Source organism: Mus musculus, chromosome 17 (genome assembly GCF_000001635.26).
Source record: "Mus musculus strain C57BL/6J chromosome 17, GRCm38.p6 C57BL/6J".
Lineage (NCBI taxonomy): Eukaryota > Metazoa > Chordata > Mammalia > Rodentia > Muridae > Mus > Mus musculus.
This window is the reverse complement of record NC_000083.6, coordinates 6,508,596-6,536,445: the sequence shown is the minus strand read 5'-3', so window position 1 is coordinate 6,536,445 and position 27,850 is coordinate 6,508,596. Positions and strand designations below refer to the sequence as shown.

Here is a 27,850-nt window from a genome sequence, read left to right as displayed (position 1 = left end):
TTAGCCCCTCAGCCTCACTGTCTGCTGCTTTACACACACTTTCCAGCCATGGATACCGCCTAGCAGGAGAGTTACGCTAACAGAATGGCATATGAGCTAGCTTGCTTCATCCCAGTGACTCATGATAAAGGCTTTGATGGGGTAACCTTTATCACCAGGCTGAGACATAACGAGACAAGGCCTGGGGAGGATGCCCCATTGCCTTAGGATTCAGCAGGTGGCAACTTAGGTTAGCAAAATGTAAGAGGGTGCATTTATCAGTTGAACATGAGTCAGATGTACATTCACATTAATTGGGATTTATCATGGAAGCAGAATTGCAAAATATTTAACTGTGAAGTAATTTATTATGTCTGCCATTGATTTCAGGGAGCATCAACAGCACCTGCACAGAGATGGGTAATTTTGACAATGCTAATGTCACTGGAGAAATAGAATTTGCCATTCATTACTGCGTTAAAAGCTGCTCTTTAGAGATATGCATCAAGACCTGTAAGAACCTTGCCTATGGAGAAGAAAAGAAAAGAAAGTGCAATCCGTAAGTTGTTGCATTTTTCTTTTGTTGTTACAGTTGGATTTTTGTTTGTTTGTTTGTTTTTAATTGAAATTTTGGCATCAGACAGCTGTGGTACTTTGCTAGTACTTTTTTGTTCATGCAAGGGTAAAGATTGGTCAATATAGAATCAGAGTCTGGCTTTATGGACCTTAGCATACATGAGAATTTGGATGCTGTCTTAAGATTTTACTGCTTTGAAGAAATACCATGACCAAGGCAACTCTTATAAGGACAACATTTAATTGGGGCTGGCTTACAGGTTCAGAGGTTCAGTCCATTATCATCAAAGTTGGAGCATAGCAGTGTCCAGGCAGGCATGGTGCAGGAGGAGCTGAGAGTTCTACATCTTCATCTGAAGGCTGATAGGAGGATACTGGCTTCCAGGCAGCTAGGATGAGGGTCTTAAAGCCCATGCCCACAGTGACACAGCTACTCCAACAAGACTATACCTCTTAATAGTGCCACTCCTTGGGCCAAGCATATTCAAACCGCCACTGATGCTCAAGGAGTGTTTTAGAGCATTTGAGTTGCTGTAACAGAAGGCTGGAGACTGAAGCCGCAGACATTTATCTTCACCATTTTGGATGCTGGGAAGTCCAGGTGCTGACAAAGCTGGTATCTGGTGAGGACCACCTCCCTGGTTCATAGATGGACATCTGTGCCAGCAATCCATGGGAGAAAGGGGGAAGAGCTGCTCTTTGAGGACTCCTTTATAAGAACACAAATCCCACTCCACGAGGGCCACTCTCAAACATAACCACATCCCAAAGGCTCCACCTCCAAGTATACTCACGCGGCAGTTCAGTTCCAGCAGAGGCGCTGAAACTCAGGAGCATTCAATATCCAATGGCGCTACAGCCAATAAGTGGGGAAGGGTGACCTTCAGAAAAGGGCGTTGGAAGTTTGATTTCATACAGGAAAAAAATTACCATCTTCCTTCACACAATTCTTAAATAATTTTTGAAGATCTATTTTTATGTGTATGGATATTTTGCCTGCATGTATGTATGTGTGTCACATGTGTGCCATGCCCATGTGTCTTAACGGCTTTTCTATTGCTATGATAAAGCACTATGACCAAGCCTTGCAGTTTCAGAGGGTTAGACTCCATGATGGACTAGTAAAGGAACGGCTGAGAGCTCGCATATTGACCCACGACCACAGGGCAGAGCGGGAGGGAGAGGGGGAGGGAGAGAGATTGAGTGATCAAGATGGAAAACTCAAAGTCTGCCCCCAGTGACACACCTCCTTCAGCAGAGCCACACCTCCTAATCCTTCTCAAACAGGGCCACCAACTGGGGACCAAACATTCAAATATATGAGCCTATGGGAGCCGTTCTCCTTCAAAATCCCAGGAGAGAGGGTGTTGGACCCTATAGAACTGGAGTTACTGTGTGGGCTCTGGGAACTGGGCCCAGATCCTCTGTGAAACAGCAAGTGTTCTTAACCCCTGAGCTGTCGCTTCAGCCCCTCATAAAACATTTTTTTTTAATTTCCCTACTGACATGAAAAGAAATATCACTATTTATGGAAAGGTGAGAATTAGAAGAGATGAGCAAAGGTTCTTCTTGTTCATATGGTTGGGCTATGGTTTGGGTTGACTTTGGTTTTGTTGTTTGCTTGTGTGTGTGTGTATGCACACAGATCCTCCTGGAGGTGGTGTGCATCTCTCCCTTTTTTATTTTTTAATCGAAGCTCATAAATATCTCTGTTGGCTGTAGAGGGGAAGGAAAAGACTAGTCGGAAGATGATTGGAAAAGTAAGGAGGAGAAGAATTATTATTCCTGTAGGCACGGCGACAACAATGATCCAATGTAGCCAACTAACAGGGTTCAGAGCTAATAGACTGAGCCAAATCTTCTATATCAGTCGATTCAACATGTGCTTTGCTCATAGCAGAGATTTGGGCTTGTAATTGAGCCATATCATGAGTGATATCATGGTCTTTCCAAATTCTAAACAAATGATTTTTAGTAAAATTCCAATTATGACTTTTATTATAAGGTAATGGCATTATACATATATACTGAAAGCTGGCATGGCACTTGGCAGAAAGCTGAATTTTAATATTTTCCACTTCATGTCCTAATACCAAAACTACATTCTCTAAAACATCAAATTTTACTTCTAATTTTTGATCTATAATTCGTTGCCTTGCAAGTGTTAAAGAGACATTTTTGTTTAAGTCATCAACAAAATGTGCAGTCTTTGTATCAGAGACTAAGGTGACTGTTGAGACTGTAAGTGGAGTAAGAATGGCTACTAGAGTAATATTAATTGAAGTATTAATGCCTACAATTAAAGTTGCAACAAAACGCTTTGGACTTATTAGCTCACTAACTCTCTTAAGTGTTTGTAAGGCTACATCATCAAACCAAATGTCCTTTTTTAAATCTACAGGAAACATAACATAAGGAGGTCTTTGTAATATCAAAATACTGAATAATTCTTCATTGAAATAGAATCAACACAGTTAGTTAGAATACATTCGGAACAGCTGACCTGATAAGATCGTTTTACTTTAATAATTTTAAAATCTGAGGACTGGCCAGCGAGTATACCATAAGGATAGTTTAGGCAAGATCTAATTGCCAAAGGAATCCTCTTACATTCCTTAGGCTTTTTAAAAAAGAACCATGTTAGTTGCAGCAAAAAGTCTAAATAACCCTGAAAAAAACATTAGAAGTATTATGTGAAAGAGAATGACTGACATAAATAGGTTCCACCCGTCCTGCAGTGAACCATCTATTAACAGACTTATTTATAAATGTATCAGGCCTATATCCATGAAAGAGCTATAACACATTAGTTAATTGTTTCCTATAATCATAAAATGGAGAGACTATGGAATAATCATAAACTTTTTCTTGAGTTTTCCAAGGATCATGTACTGAAGCCCAAAAACTAAACCCTCATTTAAGCCATTTGGACTATCACCTGAAAGCAAGGATACCCACAATTTATCATTGTCCCTATATTCTTGTGGACATTGTTTCAGAGGCATAGGTTCTTTTGGCCTTATAAAAGTTTCACTATAATTAGAATATCCAAAAATCATTATTGAAAGCTCTCACATTAATCTTTTATGATTGGGGGGGGGCAACAGGATCTATCTGAACCATCAGAAAGAAAAGTTCTATAACTAGTGGGAAGGCAACCCATGGAGGTTATTCCCTTTAAAGTAAAACAGATTGGGGCAGAATCTGACATTCCCTCATTTAAATTACAGAGGAAGTCAAATGGGGGGGGTATCAGCGTGTCCCCCAGCAGCTCAGAGTCATGACTCTGATTATCTCCCCAACCCACGGGGTGAAGAAGGGGAGGGTGGGGAACATAGGCCCAAGACGAGGTTGCGGAGGCACAGCATACCTGCATAGCAACCTCAGCAAGCATAGCATATTTTCTGCTGATGGTGGTTTCCCGATATTAGAGATTATTTGTTGTGCTCTCTGGGTGAGTTTCTTCAGTTGTCCCCAAGTGGGTGGATCTATCCCTGTGGTAGATGACCGTTCAGGAGGAGCCGTAGCTGCCTGTGAAGAAGAGATCAAGCTTCTTCATTTTCTTCATGACTTCTTTTGCCTTCTTTTGCTTCTGGGTTCTGGTAGAGGTTTTCTGGTGGAAGGGGTCGAATAAGTCTGCCTGGGATGCAGATTGGGGTCTCTGCAGTCTGTGGAAAACACATGCGTATCCTCTTCCCCAGGTGATGAACACATCTGGCCCTTCCCAGGCGCCTGTTAAAAGATCCTTCCACATCACTAAACGAGTAACAGTCTGCTGTAGGGGAGCCCAATGCCTTTGCATAGGGGTAAAGCCTTTATCACCTGTATTACGGTGATTAATGGTAAATGAAGCCTGGCTTAGTAATTGATGAGGCGAGTAGTAATGAGCACTAGATCTTAATCTCTGAAGTTGTACCTTAAGATTTTGATGAGTCTTCTATGATAGCCTGACCTTGGGGGTTGTATGGAGTTCCTGTTGTATGTTCTATTCCCCATTGAATGCAAAACTTTGCTTGAGAAGTATAAGCTGGACCATTATCAGTTTTAATTCTTTTTGGCACACCTAAGGAGGAGTAGCACATAATAAGATGTATGACATCTTTCACAGCCTCCCCAGTTCTAGCAGTAGCCATAACCACATGAGAATAGGTATCTACAATAACATGTACATAGGCCAATTTTCCAAATTCTGGGATATGAGTTATGTCCATTTGCCACAAAACTTGAGGTTTAAGGCCCCTTGGATTAACTTCCATTTTTAATGAATGATCAGGAGAATGTTTACCATCCTTCACAATTTGCCTAGCCTATTCTTGTGTCAAGTTGAACATCATTGATGCAGGAGCAGATAGGTCTTGCATTGCAGGAAAAGACTGGCCTGGAACATGGCCTGTAGTTCATATAACCTCTATTCTGGTGGGATTGAGGCTGGCTCCCAATGTAGCTCAGAGTTCAAAAACCCTGACATGGGAATGTGAAGACAAAGTGGGTACTTCTCAACCTCACACTACTTCCTCTCTGCCATTCTCCCTATGGGGAAGAGATATCTTAGGGGACATGAAAATAAAACTAACCACAGATGAAAAATGGAATGAGCAGCATTTTTTTATAGGGGTTGCTGATAAATTATATGCAGATAAAATTTCATGGATCAGTGATGAGCCTGTGTGGCTGAATCAGTGGCCCCTAACTCAGGGAAAGATACAGGCTTTAGAACAATTAGTAGAAAAAGTAGAAGAACAACTGCAATTAGGACATATTGAAGAATCTAGTAGTCCATGGAATATTCCTGTGTTTGTCATTAAGAAAAAATCAGGTAAATGGAGACTCTTACAAGATCTTAGGGCTGTTAATAAGACAGTGCATGATATGGGAGCTTTACAGCCAGGACTCCCATCCCCAGTAGCTGTTCCAGAGGGTTATTATATTATAGTTATAGATTTAAAGGATTGCTTTTTACTATAAAATTACAACCAGAAGACATACAAAGATTTGCTTTCAGCATTCCCTCTGTTAATTTTCATAGGCCATTTCAAAGGTATCAATGGAAGGTCCTCCCCCAAGGTATGAAGACCAGTCCTACCCTTTGTCAAAAATTGGTAGATCAAGCTTTAAGATCCATTAGGGCTAAGTATAAAAAGGCTTTTATTTTACATTATATGGATGATAGTCTTATAGCAGAAAAAAACAAATGATTTTAATTGGATTAGACCTTATTTAAAAATTACCACAGGACAGTTGCATCATTTATTTGAAATTCTTAAAGGAGATCCTGATTCCAAGTCTAAGAGACAGCTCAAATGATTTAACTGAATTAATTTTGAAAAATATGATTGAGGTATTAACCCAGCATGGACTAATAATAATAATTATTACCCCTGATAAAAACAATTCATAATGAATATATCATATTTCAAAAATAGCAACTTAGGATTGATAAATTAAAAATACTTAATGGTTTTTAAAAATTATTGGGAAATATTAAAAAAAGAAGCCTTAAAACAACTAGAATTGATAGAACAAAAGATGCAAGATGCAAAGGTAAAACAAATAAATTATTTAAAACCATGGTCTCTTATTATACTTAAAACAGCTTACACCCCTATTGCATGGCTATGGCAAGAAGGTGTGCTAGAATGGATTTATCTCCCTCATATTCAAGTAAAAATGGTATCTTCTTATCCTTTTATGTGTAACAAATTAATTATTAAAGGGAGGATAAGATCCAGGGAATTATTTGGCAAAGAAATGCATGAAATTGTTATTCCCTACAATGAGGAACAATTGGAGTATTTACTTCAAACTGTGGATGACTGGGGAATAGCATTTGCTCATGATATGGAACAAATTAAGTATCATGGACCTCAACGCCCTATTGGAACCTATTTCTGATGCCATCTTGGTATTTACAGTTGGGTCATTTAATGGAACCTCAGTTGTTTATATAAAAGATAGACCTACAATTAGCAAAAGAAACTTCTGCACAGCAGGTGGAAATTATTGCAATTATTACTGCCCTTGAACACATACCTGAAGAGTTTAACCTTTATACAGATTCAAAATATGTAGTTCATTTATTTCCTGATATAGAGACAGCTCTTATATCTGGGAATTCCAGAATTATATCACTCTTGCTTCATTTACAAAATATAATTCAATCAAGAAAAGGAAAAATTTTTTATAGGACATATCAGAGGACATACTGGCCTGCCAGGTCTATTGGCTTCAGGAAATGCTATGGCAGATTTATTAACGAAGGAACACTGATTGCTAGTGTGGTTGAACAAGCATTGGAAAGTCATGCATACATCATCAGAATGCATTGGCCTTGAGAAGGATGACATAGTAGGTTTATCTGCCTTTTTCCTAACAGCTAAATTCTGAACCACTTCCCTTGCTCTATCCTCATATTCTGTCCTCCATACTATAAACTGTCCTGGGCTAAGAGTGGACTTTGCAGTCTGATGCCAATCATAAGGAGTTAGCCACATGCTACCCAACATTTCCACAATCTGTCAAATGTATGGAGCACTTGGACCCATGTTCTTAACAGAATACTTTAGTTCTTTAAGAGTTTTTAAAGAGGTTCCCATTGGGGTGTCTCCCCTTCAAAATTTGTTACTGGGAAGCAGAAGTCCAAATCTCCCTTTCGCCTGGCTTCTTTCATGGCCCCTAAGAATCCCCTATTGGTTGGCATTTTCCTTTCAGGATTGACTGATCTTGTTTTAAAAGCAGGAGCAGCAGCAATTAAGGCAGAGATGTCATCTATTTCTGTCCTAGGAATTTTGTATATTTCTAGAGCACTAAAATATCAGCCATTTTAATAATAGTAGAAATTGCCTACTTCTTTTTAGAAAAGAGCATAAAAAATGTAAAAGGAGGGGCTGGTGAGATGGCTCAGTGGGTAAGAGCACCCGACTGCTCTTCCGAAGGTCTGGAGTTCAAATCCCAGCAACCACATGGTGGCTTACAACCAGCCATAACGAGATCTGACTCCCTCTTCTGGAGTGTCTGAAGACAGCTACAGTGTACTTACATATAAATAAATAAATCTTTTAAAAAAATGTAAAAGGAAAAGGACTACTTCTTAATATTCTAACCCCTAACTTAACAAGGAAGCCCATAAAGTCAGGCTGTATAGCAGTAACAGTTGCTTACACCTTGCGATTGGTTTCTTACAGATGAGATCTATGGGAACAGCTTAATTTCTACTGTGATTGACAGCTGCAACTGCTCAGACTCCAGTGATATCGAACTGAGTGATGATTGGGCTGCCAAGAAGTCTCCCAAAATCTCCAGATCTAGCAAATCGCCCAAACTCCCAAGGTAACAGTAAACTTCCTGTCATTGTGCCTCTCTACATGACATAACATTGTTCTAGATCCAGACTTCAGTTCAAGCTGACTGTGATGAGCGTTCTGAGCCTCTAGCTCTAGAACCTCTCTACATAACATAACATTGTTCTAGATCCAGACTTCAGTTCAAGCTGACTGTGATGAGCGTTCTGAGCCTCTAGCTCTAGAACCTCTCTACATGACATAACATTGTTCTAGATCCAGACTTCAGTTCAAGCTGACTGTAACGAGCGTTCTGAGCCTCTAGCTCTAGAACCTCTCTACATGACATAACATTGTTCTAGATCCAGACTTCAGTTCAAGCTGACTGTAATGAGGATTCTGAACCTCTAGCTCTAGAACCTCTCTACATGGCATGGCATTGTTCTAGATCCAGAATTCAGTTCAAGGCGACTGTAATGAGGATGCTGAACCTCTTGGGTCCAGATTGCTGCTTAGTTCTGGAACCATTTCTACCCAAATAAACCTGGAGGAAGGTCACAATTACACAGCAGCAAAATCAACTCCCCTTTTGTTTTCTCACTTCTCATTCTGGAAGATTCTTTCTGGAATAATTACAGCCTGCCTGCCTGCCTGCCTGCCTTTCTCCTCCAGGGTAGATGGTAAATGAAGGCCTCAAGGTGTCACTAGGGTCAGCAGTGAAGGCACGTGACCTGGAGCCACCACTGCTTCCCAGTTTTCTTGTTGTCCCTTCCAGTTTAAGAACAGGAAAGAAGGTGTCACAGCAGATGTGTCATTGTTTTGACGAAAGTGCCTAGCTCCGTGCCTGTGATAGATACCATCTGAAGAAGACAGAGGTCTGGTGTCACCACCTAGGAGAGCACTGTCTCTCCACAGGACTTTTCTGTGGGCAGTAATGGACAGACAGAACCTCATCAAAGCCCTTGCTTGTTGACAGTTCTGTGATAGTATGCAAAATCAAGGTGCGACTTACATACCACCCTAGGCGTGCCCAGATGGCCATCTTTCAAATATCTGGTTCATTGGGCAGTAGGTTGACTGATGAGTCGCCATTTCAAGATAATGGACATGCCCAACATTCTAGAAGGTTTCGTGTGCTTCTTGCATCCAGTATGGCTTTGTTCCTATAGGTATGGTTTGGTTTTTTTTTTTTTTTTTTTTTTTTTTTTTACTGTTGAATGAATATGGGTATTCTTCATTTAGCTTTTTCTCTCAGCACAATATCATAGATATCAGAAGTTTGCCTTTTTATTTTAAAACACTTTATGGTATTATTTCATTATAACAAGCATATCACTATGTGTTATGTGCTTTCCCAGTCAATGGATATTGGGCAGTCTCTAGTTAGAACTGTGATGGATAAATCCAGTATAAATTTTTTTGTGCAAACCTTTTGGAAAATATTGCACTCATTTCTCTTGCATATAGTCTTATAAAAGGAGTTACATGGTCATAGATTAATTACATTTTAAACTTTAGTGGAAACTACCAAAGAGCATTACCAGGTGACTATACTAAATTAAATTTCTACAACAGTATAGAAGGTTTCCATTTTCATTTCCAGCTTTGTGGTGACTTTAAGAGTTTTACCCATTCTAGATAAATGTGTGGCTGTGTAGTGACAGTGGCACTGGAGTTTGATTCTGGAATCTCCAGGGACTGGTGATGTCGAGCTGAGCACTTGTCCTGTTTATATCAGCATCTGGTTATTGCTTTTGGTCAAGTGTCTGTTTGAATTTTTCCTTCATTTTTTTAACTAGATTGTTTAATGACTTGTAACAGAGAGGACTCCATATCACACAGACATTTTGCTAGATAGTCCAATATGAGAGGTCCATTTATAATCAGTCCCTCTTGTACTGCACTTAGGAAATCTCTGTCTGTTCTAAGACCATGAGAGTCCTTCTTGCATCTTTAAAATTTTATTTTTTACATTCAATCTCAGATCTGCTTTATAGCCAAACCAGTGTTTGTATATGACATGAAGGATAAACAATTATTTTTACTATCCAACTGTTCCAGGAATGTAATACATTGGGTTTGCTTTGTTTTCCTCTAAAGTTTGTTTAAACTGTTCATAAAATTGAGAACTTGTGTCATTCTCTAGTGTTTTTCACTACCTAAGCAGATCATTTGCCACACATTTTATCTATAAATACCCTCTGAAGGTCCTGCCATTCTTGTGAATGGTGCCCCCTTCCTCGTTCTCTCTGCCTGGAACACTCAGTCCTCCGTTTTTCCATTTTCCTGGAGCCTGAAGTTTCTTACCAATTCCGTAAACAGTCTATATCTGCTGCTGTATGCACTTTTCATAGGACGCTATGAACCCTGCCGTAGCTGTTTGCATAGCACCGTCTTTTGAGTAGACTAGTGTTAAACACCTGTAAAGGAGCAGAGCTAGAATAGAACATGGAATCAGAAGCAGCAGAAAAGCTTTAGATTCAGTGATTTGACCTAAATATTATCGGTGGTGGTGCTAAATAGTCTGCTGAAATCCAAACTGACATAGAAGAAGTTTTGTAAATGGCGGTGTCGTTAGGATGAGAAAGTCTTCTCTCCTGCCACCTCCCTAGGGCCGATTCCGCAAACTTGTGGCAGAAGGCATATGCGCTTTTCTAAATATACTGTAAGTCAGTAGGTGGTGATTGTACATTCTCTAGGCTCTTACAGGTGAATCACCAGGTGTCATCTCCATTTTTTAATTCTGCATATATTACTTAGTATTTAGTTGACATTCTTTCCCCTTGTTTCTAAATCAAAAGCAAGAGAGAGCTTTGTGAAATTAGTGCCCTGACTATTGAGAGCCAACATTCTACAGCTGAGTGTCAGAGGGAGTGGGGTTCTAGATCCAGATGCATCCTTCTGTGGATGTCTGACCCCTCATACCTTGTTCCCACAGGATCAGCATTGAGGCCCGAAAGTCACCCAAGCTTCCACGGGCTGCTCAAGAGATTTCTCGGTCTCCCCGATTGCCCATGCGCAAGCCCTCCATGGGCTCGCCCAGCCTGACACGGAGAGAGGTTCCTTTTGAAGACATCACTCAGGTAGGCTCATATAACTGACAACAGAGCCTGCACACAGTCCAGCCAGCAGGCTACCTGGAAATACCGCCATCCTTCCCAACTTGCCCCGTCTTGCTGATTGCCACACCTGCATGCATGCACACCGCGTGGCTGTGTCCCACATACCTCTCTGTTGCTGGAGTCTTCCTCCAGGACAGCTCTGAGTGAGGTGTATTCCCTTCTTCGTGTCTGCCTCCTGGTCCTGCAGTGACTCCTCAGTTCCAGGAAGGGGACACTGGCCATAGCCCCACAGTCTGGCCTTGCCTGCCTTCTCTATGCCTGTGTTCTGCCACAGTCACCTCTCCAGCACCTCCCTGGTTTTGCCCTCACTCTCAGCCCTAACTGTTCCAGTGTGGGCCTTCTCTGTGAAGGCTTCCTGCCCTGGACAGCTAACACAAGTCTAATGCCCTGCTGGTGTTTATCAAACACCACATTGTATACAAACCAACAAAAGCCTTATTGTGCATCATTAGGTCCTGAGTTCCTCCAGGAGCTATATTGTACTCACGCCCACCCTGAGCATAGCACTGACTTTGTAAGATGCTTTTCATCGACACATGAAACAGTAGGGTAATTGGGAGGTTCAGGGACATAATGGATTCAGTTCAGTTGAAATCTGCAGAATTTATCCATGAGAAAAAGGAGAAATGAACAAAAATTGTGTCCCAATCATTTTGGTGGCCATTTTGTTTGTTTAGTTAGTTTAGTCTAAGTTCTGTCTTTATTTCACATAATGTCATTTCTTTGTTATTTTATTGATTAGTTAATTAGTTTCAGATATTTCTGGTAGCCCAGACTGGTCTGGACCTGAGTATACCCCTGCCTCAGCTTCCCAGTTGCTGAGAGCACATCCTGCCACACCTGCTTCCTGTTTTCCTGATTGTAACAATGAGGCCACGCCCCCTTCTCCTAGGCTCAAGTACTTCTTCATTGTCCTCAACTGGTTGAAGCTACAGACATACACCACTACTCTGAGCTTTGATAGTCTTTTTAATTTTATTATACAGACAGGGTCTCCTCTACCCTGGGTGGCCTCAAGTTTGCTGTGTAGCCAAGGATGACCTTGATCTTCTGACCCTCCCAGCGTAACCTCCCAAGTCTGGGGTTTCAGGCTTACCTCGCCAGGTTGAGTTGTGCAATGGCAGAGGTCAACCCAAGGGCTTCATGCATGCTGGGTGGGCATTCTGCACACTGAGCCACATTCCACAGCCCTTTAATAACCCTTTAAGAGATGTTTTAATTTATGCATGTATGTGTGCTTGTGTGTGTTTATGTACACCAGGTGCATAGATGTACCCACTGAGGCCAGATCCCCTGGAATTAAAGTTACAGATGGTTGTGAGCCACCTGATATGGGTGCTGGGAATGGAACTCCTGGCCTCCATGAGAGCAGCACGTGCTCTTAGCTGCTGAGCCATCTCTCAAACTGCTAATGCCCTTTTAAAACTGAACACATGTGGACACTCGGGAAAGAGCCAGCACTCCCAGCTCAGTGTCCACCACTGGGAAATGGCAGCCATCACAGTCTGGTTAACTAACCCTTGATCTGTAAAATGGCATCAGGTGGAGAGTAAATGTTGCTGGCAGTGTCTACTTAAGCATTTTACATATTAGTTCATTCTAAGTAGACAATTGTATGAAATGGACTGAGGTTCTTTGTCTTTTTCTTTCCCCCTCCCCCACAGCACAACTATCTTGCTCAGGTCACATCCAATATCTGGGGAACCAAGTTTAAGATTGTGGGCTTGGCTGCATTCCTACCAACCAACCTCGGTGCAGGTAAAGACTCGCTCTATTTTCTCACCGTCCCATTGGAAATCAATAAAAGTTCCCATCTCAACCTGTGGCAGTTTAAGTTAGAAAATGAGTTCTTAAGACAGCACCGGACTCCTGTCTGTCTCCTTGACTCCAGCCACTCGCTGTTAGAGAAGCAGCTCTGTCGCTCACTGGCTTTGTTCCTGGAGCTTTCATGTGTTTTTCTTTGATAAGCTCTGTTAGTAGCCAAAATCTCTAGTAGAAGACTTTGAAGGACTTGTAGACATTTGGCTGTGCTGAGCAGATCTAGGTTTCAGTGCCTGGGTCCTTACGTTACAAGAAACTTCTAAAGAGAAGTTAAAGACCAAGAAGGTAGCTGTCTCCTTTTCTTAAGAATTTAGTTCTTGCTTTTCCTTATCTAGTAAGCATCTACCTGTGACAGATTTAAGACACAGAGGGCACTTATGTGAGGGGAATGGAAGCTGAGGCCATGCCAGGCTTTGGTTTTTATTTACATCCCTATCCCTGTGAGGCGTACTTGCTACCTTACCTCAGGGGCAGGGAAGAAGTGGACTTAGTCACAGACCTTCCCATAGCAGCCTCCTCCTGCTTGCTGGGTCTTCCATGCATAGCTGTGCTGCACTCCCTGCCCACCCCCATTGTAGTTTATAAAACAGCAGTATAATGTGGTAGGAGGGGGCACCTCAGTGGCCCAGCCAAGGTGTTCCCCTGAAGAATCCCCACCATGCGACAGGCGTAGTACTAAGGAATTTTATTGAGGGAAGGGAAGGGGGCCTGGAAAATGAGTAGAGGCAGAGAGAGAATAGGAGAAGGGGAGGAAGAGGGGAGAAAGAGAGAGAGCAGGAACTGAAGTGCAGGAGACAGAGTGCAGGAGGTCTAGTGTAGGAGAGCGCTAGAATGCTAGAGAGCTGGGGTAGCCTGCAGTGCTGCTGCTGTACACCAGGTTGGCTGGCACTGGACTGACAGAGATGCAAGCTGTTGCTAGGTAGTTGCCACCCCCCACCCCCAACCCCCATCTTCTTGGTTTGCCTCCTTGCTAATCTCACTTGTTTCTCTCTGTGAGGCCAGGCAGGCCTTGGCCCTTGATCTAATGTGTGCTCTCTACAGCTAAATTTAAATTGTTTTTTCAAGAATTATGTTTATAGAAGTTGTATCCTATGCAGACTTATAAAATAAATTATTCTTAAAGCCTGAGACTCATGGAGTCAGGAATGCCTGAGTTTCGAGACCAGAACACAGTAATGAAACCAAGTTTCAGCCCCGGTGGTGGCTGCGGCTTTGGTGGCAGAGGTGGCTTTGATGATAGAGGAGGAGGCCAAGGAGGCAGAAGGGGTGGTGGCTTCAGGGGACGAGGAGGTGGACGTGGCCAAGGTGGAGGCTTCCAATCTGGGGGCAACAGGGGTCAAGGTGGTGGCCGGGGAGGCAAGAGAGGAAACCAGTCAGGGAAGAATGTGATGGTGGAGCCACATCGGCATGAAGGTGTCTTTATCTGTCGCGGAAAGGAGGATGCCCTTGTCACAAAGAATCTCATCCCTGGAGAATCTGTGTATGAAGAGAAAAGTCTATTTCAGAAGGAGATGACAAATCCTGGGCGATGTAGACCAGATCCACATCAAGCGGGGCTGGGGGTGGGAGGGAAGGTGCTCTACCTTGGAGCAGCTTCAGGCACCGCCGTCTCCCACATCTCTGATATTGTCGGCCGGGATGGTCTGGTCTGGTCGATGCAGCTGAGTTCTCCACTACTCTGGCCGTGGCCTCATCAACGTGAAGATGCTCGGCACCTACACAAATACCGAATGCTTATCTCAACGGTGGATGTCATCTTTGCTGATGTGGCCCAGCCAGACCAAACCCAGAGTGTGGCCCTGAATGCCCACATCTTCCTGCAGAATGGAGGACACTTTGTGATTTCCATTAAGGCCAACGGCATTGACTCCACAGCCTCAGCAGAAGCTGTGTTTGCATCTGAAGTGAGGAAAGTGCAGCAAGAACATGAAGCCCCAGGAGCAACTAACGCTGGAGCCTTCTGAGCCAGACCGCGCTGTGCTTATGGGTGTGTAAGGCCACCTCCCAAGGCGAAGAACTGAAACTCAGCTGTCTGGATTGAAGAGATGTGTGTTGCTGCTGTTGCATGTGTGGCTTTTGATTTTTTGGGGATGAGGGAGTTGTTTTTTTTTTTTTTATTTTCCTATTAAAAGACTCATCTGTCAAAAAAATAAAAATTAAAAAATGAATTATTCTTGCAAACCAAATTCTACAAATGCATTGAGGATGGAGTGCAGCAGGGCTGAGGCTTGAGGTTCGACCTCTAGCACCGTTACCTCAGCTAGTTACCTCAGCCCAGCTCAAACGCCGTCTGCTCTGTGTGCACTTGTAGGGTGCACTTAAAACAGCACCAAGTTTAAAGCTTTCAGTATGAAGTTTTCACTTCAAATAAAAGTGAAGCCAAGCTGGGTGTGGTGGCGCACGCCTTTAATCCCCAGCACTTGGGAGGCAGAGACAGGCGGATTTCTGAGTTCGAGGCCAGCCTGGTCTACAGAGTGTGTTCCAGGACAGCCAGGTCTACACAGAGAAACCCTGTCTCAAAAAACCAAAAAAAAAAAAAAAAAAAAAAAAAGTGAAGCCAAAGTAGAACGTGAAATTGAATTGGATTTAGTCCTTGGCCTCACAAAAAAATAAGGCTTGCTGTATATAATGTGATAAAGAAATGACGTGACAGGGCCAGTGTGAGTTTTTATGTGGTCAGTGTGGCTTTACTGCATGAACAATGGGTCCTTTCTTTTCACTCCTCACTTCCTACCGTAGCACACAGCTCTTTTCTCCAAAGGGAATTTCTTAGGATACTTCAGTGCTCTGGAAGCTCTGATGACCACAAATGTTGAGTCGCTCATGTGTGCCCTACTAACTTGTTAAATGTCACCATTACCTCCACCTTAGTAAGCCTCTGGGAGGTTAGCCTTTCTAAGATAAAGATTGGGAAAAAAGACTGAGGTGAAAGTTTATTTAGTGTATCCTTGTCAGCTTCTGTCCTTCTCTTCTTGTGAGTAGATCCATAGTTAAGCCAGTTAGGGAAACTAAACTGGGAGCCTCTGCTGTTGTAGTGTGAGTTAGCCTGTGAGGACAAAGGCTTCCTGAGACACAGCATAAGGTCACTGTTCTCCTGACCAAGGAGCAATTGGTCCATAAACTGTTGTGACCAAGCCTAAAGAACTCCCCACTTGATTATAATAGACAAAGCAAGTTTTGGATTAGGAAGTGACTATTCATGTTACCTTATTAATCTTCTCAAATACAATGTAGGATGCTCTAATGGACTTGGAGGTGAGTATTCCCTATTATTCCTTACATTTAATAATTTGTTTCCTTCAGTTAGAACACACTAGCACATGGGCGAGAGGTGGGGGGGTAAGCTCAGTATACAGACTTACTGAGGGAGAGGGCAGACAGCAAGTGGGACTGGCTTCATCATTGGCAGCCTCTTTCCTCCTGACAGCTAGTGTGTTACTCACCTCTCCTCCTCCACTTGGCACCGCCCCCTCCACTCTCCTCCCCCTCCTCCTCAGACAAGGTCTCACAATGTAGCCATCCCACCCTCAGTTTAACTTATCTCCACACTCTGCTGATAGAGGGCAGGAAGACACACACCTCCAAGGCATGTGACATGTGACATCCAAGGCATGTGACATGTGACATCCACATGAACTCCATCTATTTGCTAATGATCCCAGAAACTCACTGGCTGTGTCAGAGCCTGCTCACGTATTTTGGTCACCTGTAGTCCTTGGGGGAAGGGGGGTACACAGAGCCGTGGTGGCTGTGACTGATCCAAGAAAGTTACTTCTTTTTAGTTTTTTATATAACCTATGTATTATGTCATAGACTCGAAATTCAGAAGTTTTAAAGGATGGTTCATAGAGTGGGGAAGAGGGACGGAGAGAGAGAAGAAATGGAAAGAAAGGAGAGAGCAAGAGGGAGAGAAAGACAGAGAAGTGAAGAGAGAGACAGTGAGAAGAGGGAAGAAAGAAATGGAGAGATGGGGCAGCAGAAGAACAACATGGAGAGAGGATGGGAGAGAGGGAACGAGCTCTGATTTATCTTTCTACTGTCAACCTGCTTTTGTTCCCTAGAGGCAAATGATGCTTGTAATCACTCCTCAATGCAAAAATCAAATGTTCTTTATTGCTCTGGACAATACTTTTGTACTAACTCAGAACAGCACAGAACTTTTCCACCAACATTCAGATTGTGTTTTGTAGGTAAGTATGCTGAGACTGTGGAGGAAAGCCACCTCGAGCACCAGCTTCAGACTGAGGCCCCTGCAAGGCACGGCCTCTAGATTGACTGGTTTGTCAGGCCCAGAGCCAGTGGTAGACATAGGATGTGGCTTTTTCTGAGAATGCCGTTAGCGTGCCTGTGTATATTGTTTCCCAGGGGAGAGTATTAAACATAGAAGATGGGCCACTGAGCTTGCCCAGTGGGTAAAGGCATGTTCACAAAGGCCAGACAACTGAAGTTTAATCTTGTAGGATAGAACTAGCCTCCACACGTGTGTCATGACACACACACACGATTAAGTTAATTATTTAATAAACATTTAAACACAAAAGAGAGTTGACAGAAACCTAATCTTGCTTTTAACCTACTTGTGAAACTTATATTCATAATTTTATAATTAATCCTATCTTTTCTAACTGTTTTAATTCCAAATTCTTAGATTTCCTCATACCTGTGTTACTAAGTTAACCTTAAGCTTTGAACAGACTGTAGGAGTGCTGTAAGTCCCTCCACAGAGCACTGCAGTGAGACGCAGGAAGATAAGCCTTCACTCTGAGCAGCAGTGGCAGCTCCCCAGGCCTCCAGTCCAATGAAGCTTTTAAAGACTTTTCTCCTGCGTCTGCTCGTTGTAAGGAAGGATGAGTCCAAGGCATACTTTTGGCATTTAAAATTTGTGGTTCTGTAGACAGACTAAGAATTTTCCTATCCCAGATTGTGTTCATCAGCAGACACTAAAGGTGTGCCTCAACTAACTGTGTCCTCCTTCCTCTCACCAGTAATCTATAAAACCAGCCTGCTGCATCTCCAGCCTTGGCAGATGACCATTTATCTCCCGGAAGTTAGGAAGATTTCCATGGACTATATTAACCTGCCTGTCTTCAACCCAAACGTTTTCAGTGAAGATGAGGATGACTTACCAGGTGAGTCTGTCACAGCTCCTCTCTCAGTGGACCATGCCAGGGGACAGAGTGCTCAGTCATTGAGTACAGTTGCTAATGAGGTTTGAAAAAGGCCCACCTCGCTCGCTAAGCTTAAGAGGCATAGTGTATCCTAGGAGGGAAACCGCCATGGGTGCTTTTTGGCAGGAAGGAAGCTCCCAGAGGAGCTTCCATGGGTGGTTTCGATGCTAGTGACGAGTGACAGTTCGCAGAGCATTTCTCACATCGGGTGTTGCCTTTCTTTGCTTTCCATTGCTTATTTAAACATCGTGACCAAAAGCAGCTTGGGGAGGAAAGGGTATTTCACCTCACAGCTTATAGTCTGTCAGGAAGGGAAGTCAGGGCAGGAGCTCAAATCAGGAACCTAATGTAGGAGGGCTGTGTAAAATCAGAGCTAAGTCCTGCCTCATAGCATCTGTCCTTTGTACCTCTGCTTTGGACCACCTCTCTAGGGGTCTATCGTGCTCCCAGGACTCAGAGCCTTTGCATTTGAACACCCTTTCACCAAGTCTGTACTGCGACCTGGCTTTACTATTTATTTAGCACACGGCTTTTAAATTTAACTTTACAAACTGTCAGACATCTGTTGGCCTTGAGATTTCTTTGCTATAGTAGGGGATTCTTAAATAGTCTTGTTTTATTCCCAAACCAGAGTGTTTTCCAGTGGCTTCCAATAAGTTGTATCTTACTATTCTCAGTTACTCAAGGGCGCTTGAGAAACATTCTTGCTTTTTAACTACAAGTTTTGTAGACCCAGACTCTACTTCTGCACCAGCACCTGCCATTTAGTGAATGAACTTGGGTGCGTAGCTTGACACATGCTCTGCTGTTTCAGACTCTGGTTGGGACATGGCTCATACTTTCCCTTGACAATTTCTTTGCTGTCCCCAAATGCAGTGATTAGAGTTTTTTCCTTCTCCACAGTTGAATTGCTGCAGCAACTGGCTGTGTGTGTGTGTGTGTGTGTGTGTGTGTGTGTGTGTGTGTCTGTCTGTCTGTCTGTCTGTCTGTCTGTGTGTGTGTGTGTAGTTCTCTGTTGAGAGGCTGAAGTACACTGTCTTGGGGCTCACAGTCAGGGATTGTGAATCCGTTGGTGAGGGAGATACCTGAAGTTGTTGCTCCCTGGACACCAAAGAGTATCTCTTTGAGAGATCAGCATGCCAAAGACAGGAAGCCTGAGGTGGGGCCAGACTCCTAAGCCAGAGGATGAACTGTCTCTCTCAGGGAGATCCCAGCAAACACATGGTTAACAGGCCCAAGGCCAGGCTTGACTTGTGTTGGCCGCATCCTGCTGTTTGGGTGAAGTCAGCCAACCTATAAAATAAGCCTGTTAGATCCTGTTGATTGCTCAATTATTTATTGCTATACAGCATTAAACACCAAGTTTTAAGCCTCTGGGCCTCTGACAATGTGCTCTGAGGAAGAGGCACAGCCACTTAGTAGGCTAAGGGAGCAAAGCTAGAGTCAGCGCCACTGCCAACAGGGGCACTGCCAACTGTGGCTCTGAGCACCTGCCTGCAAGTCATGGCTGACGTTTATGGTTCATGACGTGACGTCTGGATAGTAAATGGAATATCCACATGCTTTTATTGGTTGGTTGTACCTTAAATGCTGTTTGAAATATTAAAAAGCAGTAAATAGGCAAAGGGCATTCAGCCAATATGCCCATTTCTAGGGATTCTATTTTATTTTTTATTTTTGGTGTTTCCACTTTATTTTACATAGGCATTTTATGAGCAAAACCACTAAAGAGTTCTGTAGACATTTATGTGTAATGGTATCATGCAAGCACATGGTACCAAATTCAGAAAGTTAGAACACGTTCATTGAGATGTTTTGACAGTACCTTAGAATATGCTCAACAGGCAGGCCATGCTGCACACTCCTTAGTTGGCTATGTTCTTCCAGAAGGGTTTGAGAAGCTTCGTGAACAGCATAGGGCTGGTGCAGTCCCTGCTGACCAATCAAAATGTGCAGTTGGATGTCTTAGTGGGTACATTTTGCTTGGAAAAGATCAGATATATTTCAGTATGCGTCTTATTCTGGCATAGTTCTATTACACTGTTTTGCAACCGATTTTTTTTGTTTGTTTGTTTGTTTTACAGTTACAGGAGCATCAGGTGTCCCTGAAAACAACCCGCCCTGTACAGTGAACATCCCTATTGCACCAATCTACAGCTCTGCTCAAGCTCTGTCTCCCACCCAGAGCATAGGGCTGGTGCAGTCCCTGCTGGCCAATCAAAATGTGCAGTTGGATGTCTTAACCAATCAGACAACAGCTGTAGGGTCAGCAGAGCATGCAGGTGATGCTGCTACCCAGTACCCAGTCTCCAGTCGGTACTCCAATCCTGGACAGGTGATTTTTGGAGGTGTAGAAATGGGCCGCATCATTCAGAATCCTCCTCAATTGCCTTTGCCACCACCGCCACCACCACCACCACAGGCGCCTATGCAGCTGTCTGCGGTGGACCATGGAGATCGGGACCATGAGCACCTGCAGAAGTCAGCCAAGGCCCTGCGCCCAGTGCCTCAGCTGGCTGCCGAGGGGGATGCGGTAGTTTTCAGTGCCCCGCAGGAGGTCCAAGTGGCGAAGATGAATCCCCCACCCCCGTATCCAGGAACTATCCCTGCTGCCCCCACCACGGCTGCACCCCCACCCCCTCTGCCACCACCACAGCCCCCAGTGGATGTGTGTTTGAAGAAGGGTGACTTCTCACTGTACCCTACAGCAGCACATTACCAGCCTCCACTAGGCTATGAGAGGATTACCACCTTTGACAGCAGTGGCAATGTGGAAGAGGTGTGCCGGCCTCGGACTCGGATGCTCTGTTCCCAGAACACCTACACTCTCCCTGGCCCAGGCAGTTCTGCCACCTTGAGACTCACAGCCACTGAGAAGAAGGTCCCCCAACCCTGCACCAGTGCCACTCTGAACCGACTAACTGTCCCTCGATACTCCATCCCCACAGGGGACCCACCTCCTTACCCTGAAATTGCTAGCCAGCTGGCCCAGGGGCGGAGTGCCGCTCAAAGGCTGGACAACAGTCTCATCCATGCCACCCTACGAAGGAACAACCGAGAGGTGGCACTTAAGATGCCCCATCTGGCAGACAGCTCCCGTGCCCCACTGCAGCCCCTAGCCAAGCCTAAGGGGGGTGCTGCTGGGGCAGTGGCACAGCTCCCAGCAAGACCTCCACCTGCCCTATACACCTGCAGCCAGTGCAGTGGAGCAGGGCCCAGCTCCCAGTCAGGTGCAGCCCTGGCCCATGCTATCAGCACCTCCCCACTGGCCTCCCAGTCCTCCTATAATCTTCTAAGCCCTCCTGACACCTCCCGTGATCGTACTGACTATGTCAACTCAGCCTTCACCGAGGATGAGGCCCTGTCTCAGCACTGTCAGCTCGAGAAGCCTCTGAGGCACCCCCCACTTCCTGAAGCTGCTGTCACCATGAAGCGACCTCCCCCTTACCAGTGGGACCCCATGCTGGGTGAGGACGTTTGGGTTCCCCAGGAAAGGACAGCACAACCTACAGTGCCCAACCCCTTAAAACTGTCCCCCCTCATGCTAGGGCAAGGCCAGCACCTGGATGTGGCTCGAGTGCCCTTTGTGTCTCCCAAGTCTCCGTCCAGCCCTACTGCCACCTTCCCGACAGGCTATGGGATGGGAATGCCATATCCAGGCAGCTATAACAACCCCTCTTTGCCTGGAGTACAAGCTCCATGCTCCCCTAAGGATGCCCTGTCCCAGGCACAGTTTGCACAACAGGAGTCTGCTGTGGTACTTCAGCCAGCATACCCACCCAGCCTTTCCTACTGCACCTTGCCCCCCACATACCCAGGAAGCAGCACCTGCTCCAGTGTACAGCTGCCGCCCATCGCCTTGCACCCTTGGAACTCCTACAGCACCTGCCCGCCCATGCAGAACACCCAGGGCACTCTTCCCCCCAAGCCCCACTTAGTGGTGGAGAAGCCTCTTGTGTCCCCTCCACCTGCCGAGCTCCAAAGCCACATGGGCACAGAGGTGATGGTAGAGACTGCAGACAATTTCCAAGAAGTCCTCTCTCTGACAGAAAGCCCTGTACCGCAGAGAACGGAAAAATTCGGAAAGAAGAACCGGAAGCGCCTGGATAGCCGAGCAGAGGAAGGAAGTGTTCAGGCCATCACTGAGGGCAAAGTGAAAAAGGATGCTAGGACTTTGAGTGACTTTAATTCTCTCATCTCCAGCCCCCGCCTAGGGAGAGAGAAGAAGAAAGTGAAAAGTCAGAAAGACCAACTGAAGTCAAAGAAGTTGAACAAGACAAACGAGTTCCAGGACAGCTCAGAGAGTGAGCCCGAGCTGTTCATCAGCGGGGATGAGCTGATGAACCAAAGCCAGGGCAGCAAGAAGGGGTGGAAAAGCAAGAGGAGCCTGCGGACCGCCAGTGAGCTGGAGGAATTCAAGTGCCGCAAAGCCAGTGAGAAGGAAGATGGGCGGCTGGGCAGCCAGGGCTTCGTGTACGTGATGGCCAACAAGCAGCCACTGTGGAACGAAGCCACACAGGTGTACCAGCTGGACTTCGGAGGAAGGGTGACCCAGGAGTCTGCCAAGAATTTCCAGATTGAGTTGGAAGGACGACAGGTAAGGAGACTGTGGTACTGTGGCCACTGAGCAAGTAGGGCCAGTGCCTTGAACTCTGGGAACAAGCATTTAAAAGGCCTCCACATGTGCTTTAAATCCAATGACGCGTACCCTGTTAGGCAGCCGGTTAGGAAGGGAAAGCACAGCCCCCACGCATTCCCTCACCACCTGCTTTTCAGTTGCTGGTCTCTGGTATCTCTTTAAATTTGCAAAAACATGTTTTTTATTTATTGATACTTTTAATTTAGCCATCATGTGTTGCCTTCCTCCTGAGTAACTCTAGTGGATTGTGCTGTCTGTTTCCCTGAGGAGTTGGCAAACTTACTTAACTGCCTCTTTCCTCCTTTTCCATTTCATGACTTTGTTTCCCACCACCTTGACCTCAAGACAATGCAGTTTGGACAGACTGACTGTCATATGTACAGTACTCCTTCCTAGCGTTTCATTGCCAGCTATGGAAGAAGGTTATGTTTGTCAGCCCTGCCTCCCCTACCTCATTAGCACACACGAGAGCTAGCCGTACTTTCCCAGTTTAAGCACTAGGTACTGGTGACAGCCTTCTGTCACTGAGTCTCTTAGTTAGGGTGTTACTGCTGTGAAGAGACACCATGACTGTAGCAACTCTTACAAAATGAAAACATTTCACTGAAGCTGGCTTAGAGTTTCTGAGGTTTAGACCATTACCATAGCAGAAAGCATGGCATCACACAGGCAGACATGGTACTAAAGAAGTAGAGTTCCATGTCTTGTTCTGCAGGCAGAAAGAAACTGCGTGCCACACTGGGCTTGGCTTGAGCATAGGAGACCATAAAGCCTGCCCCCACAGTGACACACACTTCCTCCAGTAAGGCCACACCTCCTAATAGTGACCATTCCCTCAGCCAGGCATTCAGACACATGAATCTGTGGGGAAGGGGAGGGCAGACCTTTCAGACCTCCACGCCAAGTGACTCACAGCTGTGCCTTCGATGAGTTTTCCTCAATATTTCCATTTCCTAGTTATTGTTTGCTTATCTCTGTGTTTATTGCTAAGTCCTCCTCCAGTTCTCTAAAAGAAGGCAAGTCTCCTTGGTACAGGTGAAGACCACGATGACAAGACAGTGCTTGTCACAGCGTGGTGGCCTCTGTAGCCCTGCCACCTCACTTTACCTCCTGAGCATCACAGGAGGCCCATCCATTTTAAATTTCATTTTTACTTAATTAACTCAGCAAATACTTTTGCTGCCTGCTGTGTGCCTGGCAGTTTCTAAGCCAAGAATTGGCAAACTGGCCGATACATCCATATATCCCTTTTCCTGTTGTAAATCAATTCTGTAAGTCTATAAGTTCATCTGACCTGAGCGGAATGGAGTGGTTGATTCTGCAGAGCATGGGAATTGCAGGGCCTAAAAATGTTTAACGGCACTTACATTATGCCTGCCCACCCTTATCCTAAGTGAGATCAAGACAAGTGAGAGACATGGAAGCAACTGTTACTGTGTGTCTTTCAAAAGAAGAGAGAAAGACCACACGGAAATGGGCGTATATCTTGTATCCTATGCTGTGGTGCGGTAATCTCATGTTTTGAGGCCACATGAAGTGGTAAAGCCACAGGTTCAGCAGGACAAGGAGGAGCATAGAGGAAGGGGGTTGTGATACTCTAGAAAGTCACCAGGGAAGCCTGCTCCAAGGCAGAGACCTTTGACAACGTTGGCACATCTCTGAAAGTCTCTCAGTGTCGTATGGAGTCTTGTCTTTCTTTTCCCCGGAAGACCCACTTTATCTTATCTGTAGCACTCCATGTGAGCTCCTTGTTCCCCCTTACGTTATTAGCCATGAGCCTCTGTCTTGTTTCCCTAAACCTGTAGTTAGATCTAGAAGCCCATCAGATTCAGTTACTTGAGTTTCTAGAACTCTGTCCTAGACTGCACTCTCTGGCTCCCTCGGAGTGGAGTGGACACAACTGGCTGTTGTCTCACTTTCTTTTCCTTTCTTGTGTTTGCCTCCTACATCCTCCCCCAGGTGATGCAGTTTGGACGGATTGATGGCAACGCATACATCCTAGACTTCCAGTACCCCTTCTCAGCTGTTCAGGCTTTTGCTGTTGCCCTGGCCAATGTGACTCAGCGCCTAAAATGAAGAGACAGATGCAGGAGTAGACATGGCAGGAGCCTTTGGAGGCGGAGCTCATGCTGCTACTACCTGAGAAGAACAGGGGAAGCCAGCAGGCCAGGAGGGTGCTGGTCTGTAGGCATGGCCCGGTCGTTCACTTAGCCTTTATTGTCTCTTTTCTTTTGCTAGAGTGGTGTTTGGAAGTGAAGAATTTGAGGTACCTTGTGTTCTTGAAGGCGGTGTAGCTTGGCTATAGAGTGTACTGCATTTACTTCTCATGGCCAGGACCAAGGGCCTTTGCAGAGAAGATAGGTTGCTCGGCCTTGCTCTTCTTTTAAACATAGGGAGTGTTAGTGTTCGTTCTTCATGTCATCTGTCCTTTATTCCAACATTCACTCATGAAAAAAAAATTTTTTAAACACAACCAAAACTCTGGAAGAGTCAGCTTGTACTGGGTTGTGGGGGACAGCATTTCATTCACAGATGTGTGCTGCTCACTAAAAGGTACCTGGATGAATGAGGGATACATATGCAAATGCCTTGTGCTCTGCTTAGGTAAACCACCATAGATGGGTACTGCCACCATTGTCAACGTGATTTGATAGGCAGTGTGTGAGGGAAGAGAGACTGCCCATGGACACAGGCTCACATGCAGACAGACAACTGGATGAGCTGATAGTGTGGCTCATGCAAGGGTGATTTTCCAAGGATGGTAGTTGGAAACCCCACTGGTTTCTTGTGTCAGAAGTAATCCTATCTGACTTTGAAAGAAGGTAAGAGACTTCAGTCAGTGGGCCGATCCAGGCTGGGGTGGAGCTGGGTTTACATCATAGTCATTAGACTGCTCACTCACCACACATACCTCCCTCCACTTGTCAAGAACCTGCCTTGGCTCTCCTTCCCCCTTTGTTTGACTCTGGAGCATTCTACTGTAGACGTCTTTCTCTTTAGATCCTATTGCTCTGTCTTTTCTAAACCGTGAATGAGACTTGATTTGCAACTACACCTTTCCTTCCCTTGTCCACATTAAAATTCAGTTGTTTTGAATGCTTTCCAGCAGTTATAAGTGTAATCAAAAATATGTGTGCATTTCCTAGCATACTAAAAGATAGAGCCATAGTCACATCTTTGGGGAAAACACCACAATATGCTGTAAGGGGGAAAAAAAACTGTTTTTGGGTGCATAGACTGTACTAAAAGATTGACCACAACTATGGGAGAGCCTTGTTAAGACTGTCTGTGCTTTATTCATTCTGCCTGTAGCATGTTTGCAAAATTTTTTCTCGTGGGAACACACACACCCAGGAAAACACCCAGACCTTGGGAGTAAGGCCCAGTTCTCGCTGTCGCTGCAACCTGTGCTGCTTGTTCCCAGAGCACAAGAGCTTTAACTTTTGACTTGGGTCTTATTTGAAAGCTGACAAGTGGAAGATGCTAAGGAAATTCTTTTCACCTTAAATGTTGATTTAGTTTCCTCCTCTTTTTCCTCTTCCTCCTCCTCCTTGTGTTTGGTTTAAAAATAATGAAAGAAACTGTCTGATTCCTTTAGCTGAGAAAAATTAAATTACTCATCATTTTTTCCTAGATTCCAAGGAAATATGGACAAGAACATCTCCCAGCTGATAGTGGGGTTTTCCATTTTATAATTTAAAATATGAGAGCTGATTCTTAGGTGGGCCAGTTGTCCCGGAACAAGTTGAGCAGTATGTTCAGAGTTAGTGTGTTTACGTAAGTCCCTGTAGCTTGATAAGGCATCCAGTGCTTAGCATTAGCTGTGCAATACTGTTGTCGCCTCTCTGTGTATGGAATAATTTAAATGCAGTTTTCTTTGTTTTGTTGTCTAAGAGATAGTTATTTATCTTGCTCTTTATAGTATTCTTGGGAACTATTTTGTTATTATGTATTGGTGATTTATGCCCATTTTATTATTTATTTAGAAAAATAGTACCTTTGTAATGCCTTGTTTGGTGGCAATATATTTTGCTGCAAAAAATAAAGAGAATATGACAGAAGGTTTTTGGGGGGGACGGGGAGGCTAGGTGCTTTGCAACTTTCTTGAGAGTTGGAGAAAATCTTATTGATCCCCTAAAAAAATAAATTCACTCTTTATCTCAGTATTGATTATATGCAAAATAGGCAATATCTTTGAGATAGCATACCCTAAGACAGTATTTCTTATTTTGAAAATGTTAATTTAAAATAAAATGTGATAAGACACAGGAAGGGCAAGACATCTGAGATAAGAGTCTCAAAAGAGTCCCTTAGTAAATGATCTTCAAGTTTTAGGGTTTTTTTTTTTGGTTGTTGTTTGTTTTGTTTGTTTGTTTTGTTTGTTTGTTTTGTTTTTTTAGTTAAAATTTACCTTTTCCAGACCGCAAAAGTTATACTTACAACTTTGCTAAATAAGAACATCCCTAAAAGATACTCTTTGTCTGTGGAGATGCAGGCTTCTGGCCTTGAGTTGCTTGACCTGTGAGCTGCAGGAACAGGCGGAGAGTGAGTCTCAGGTTCCACATGGGCAGAAAGCTGCTGCTGCAGCAGTTGTGGCATCGTATCATTTAAGATAATGGCTTCTTCCAGTCAATATCACTTGATTAAATTCTCCTCAAATGAAGACTTTTAAGTAACAGAATTTTGGGTACTTCATGGTTATTAATAGCAATTTGTGAATGTCCCAATGTCTCATTGGATACTGAAATTAAAAACAGTCAACTATATAGAGACCCATAGGAAAAGAGTATATTAACCAACATGAAAACTAGTGTTAGATTTATTTGGCTCTAGTATATATAGAGACCCATAGGAAAAGAGTATATTAACCAACATGAAAACTAGTGTTAGATTTATTTGGCTCTAGTATCATCAAAACAAAAGTTATGGGTGAATATACTTATTTGAATGTATAGCCTGAGAAAAACTGGGACCACCACAGCTAGAAATACTCGGCTCTAATGAGCATACAAAGCGAAAGCTTTTGCATGTTGGTTTTGTCCATCCAGAGACTGGCCTTCTGTGTAATACTCACTCTGTAGTCAAAGGCCAGGGACTCCAGGTCCACTTGTCCTGCCACGGGGATAGGGGTGATTTTGGCCAGGCCCCTAGGGTGCCTGGCCTCCTTTTGTCCATCTCTTAAATGAAAAGTCATACCTGGAGAAGCTTAAACACTGCATTCTGGCTCTGGTAGCCTGAGAGCTCAGAATTCAGCAGCTCGTCTTCCCC

At 44.2% G+C, this 27,850-nt stretch overlaps 2 protein-coding genes and 1 pseudogene across 2 annotated transcripts in view; all 3 read left to right on the top strand.

Annotated features, from left to right (window-relative positions):
* Gm29721 (predicted gene, 29721) overlaps positions 1-473 on the top strand; it is a 47,094-nt gene extending 46,621 nt beyond the window's left edge. The window contains exon 10 of the mRNA XM_030250199.1: positions 370-473. Coding sequence (XP_030106059.1) covers positions 370-435 — 66 coding nt within the window. The 3' untranslated portion in view covers positions 436-473. The remainder of the gene's footprint in view (positions 1-369) is intronic.
* Positions 432-27,360, top strand: Gm2808 (predicted gene 2808). Its single transcript, XM_017317770.2, has 7 exons — positions 432-538; positions 7,737-7,881; positions 10,771-10,915; positions 12,619-12,712; positions 17,761-17,904; positions 20,028-22,540; positions 24,542-27,360. Exons 1-7 carry the CDS (start codon positions 508-510, stop codon positions 24,656-24,658), a joined length of 3,189 nt encoding a protein of 1,062 aa, XP_017173259.1. The 5' UTR covers positions 432-507; the 3' UTR covers positions 24,659-27,360.
* Gm17880 (predicted gene, 17880) lies at positions 13,900-14,918 on the top strand (annotated as a pseudogene).
* Positions 27,361-27,850: the final 490 nt, after the last annotated feature.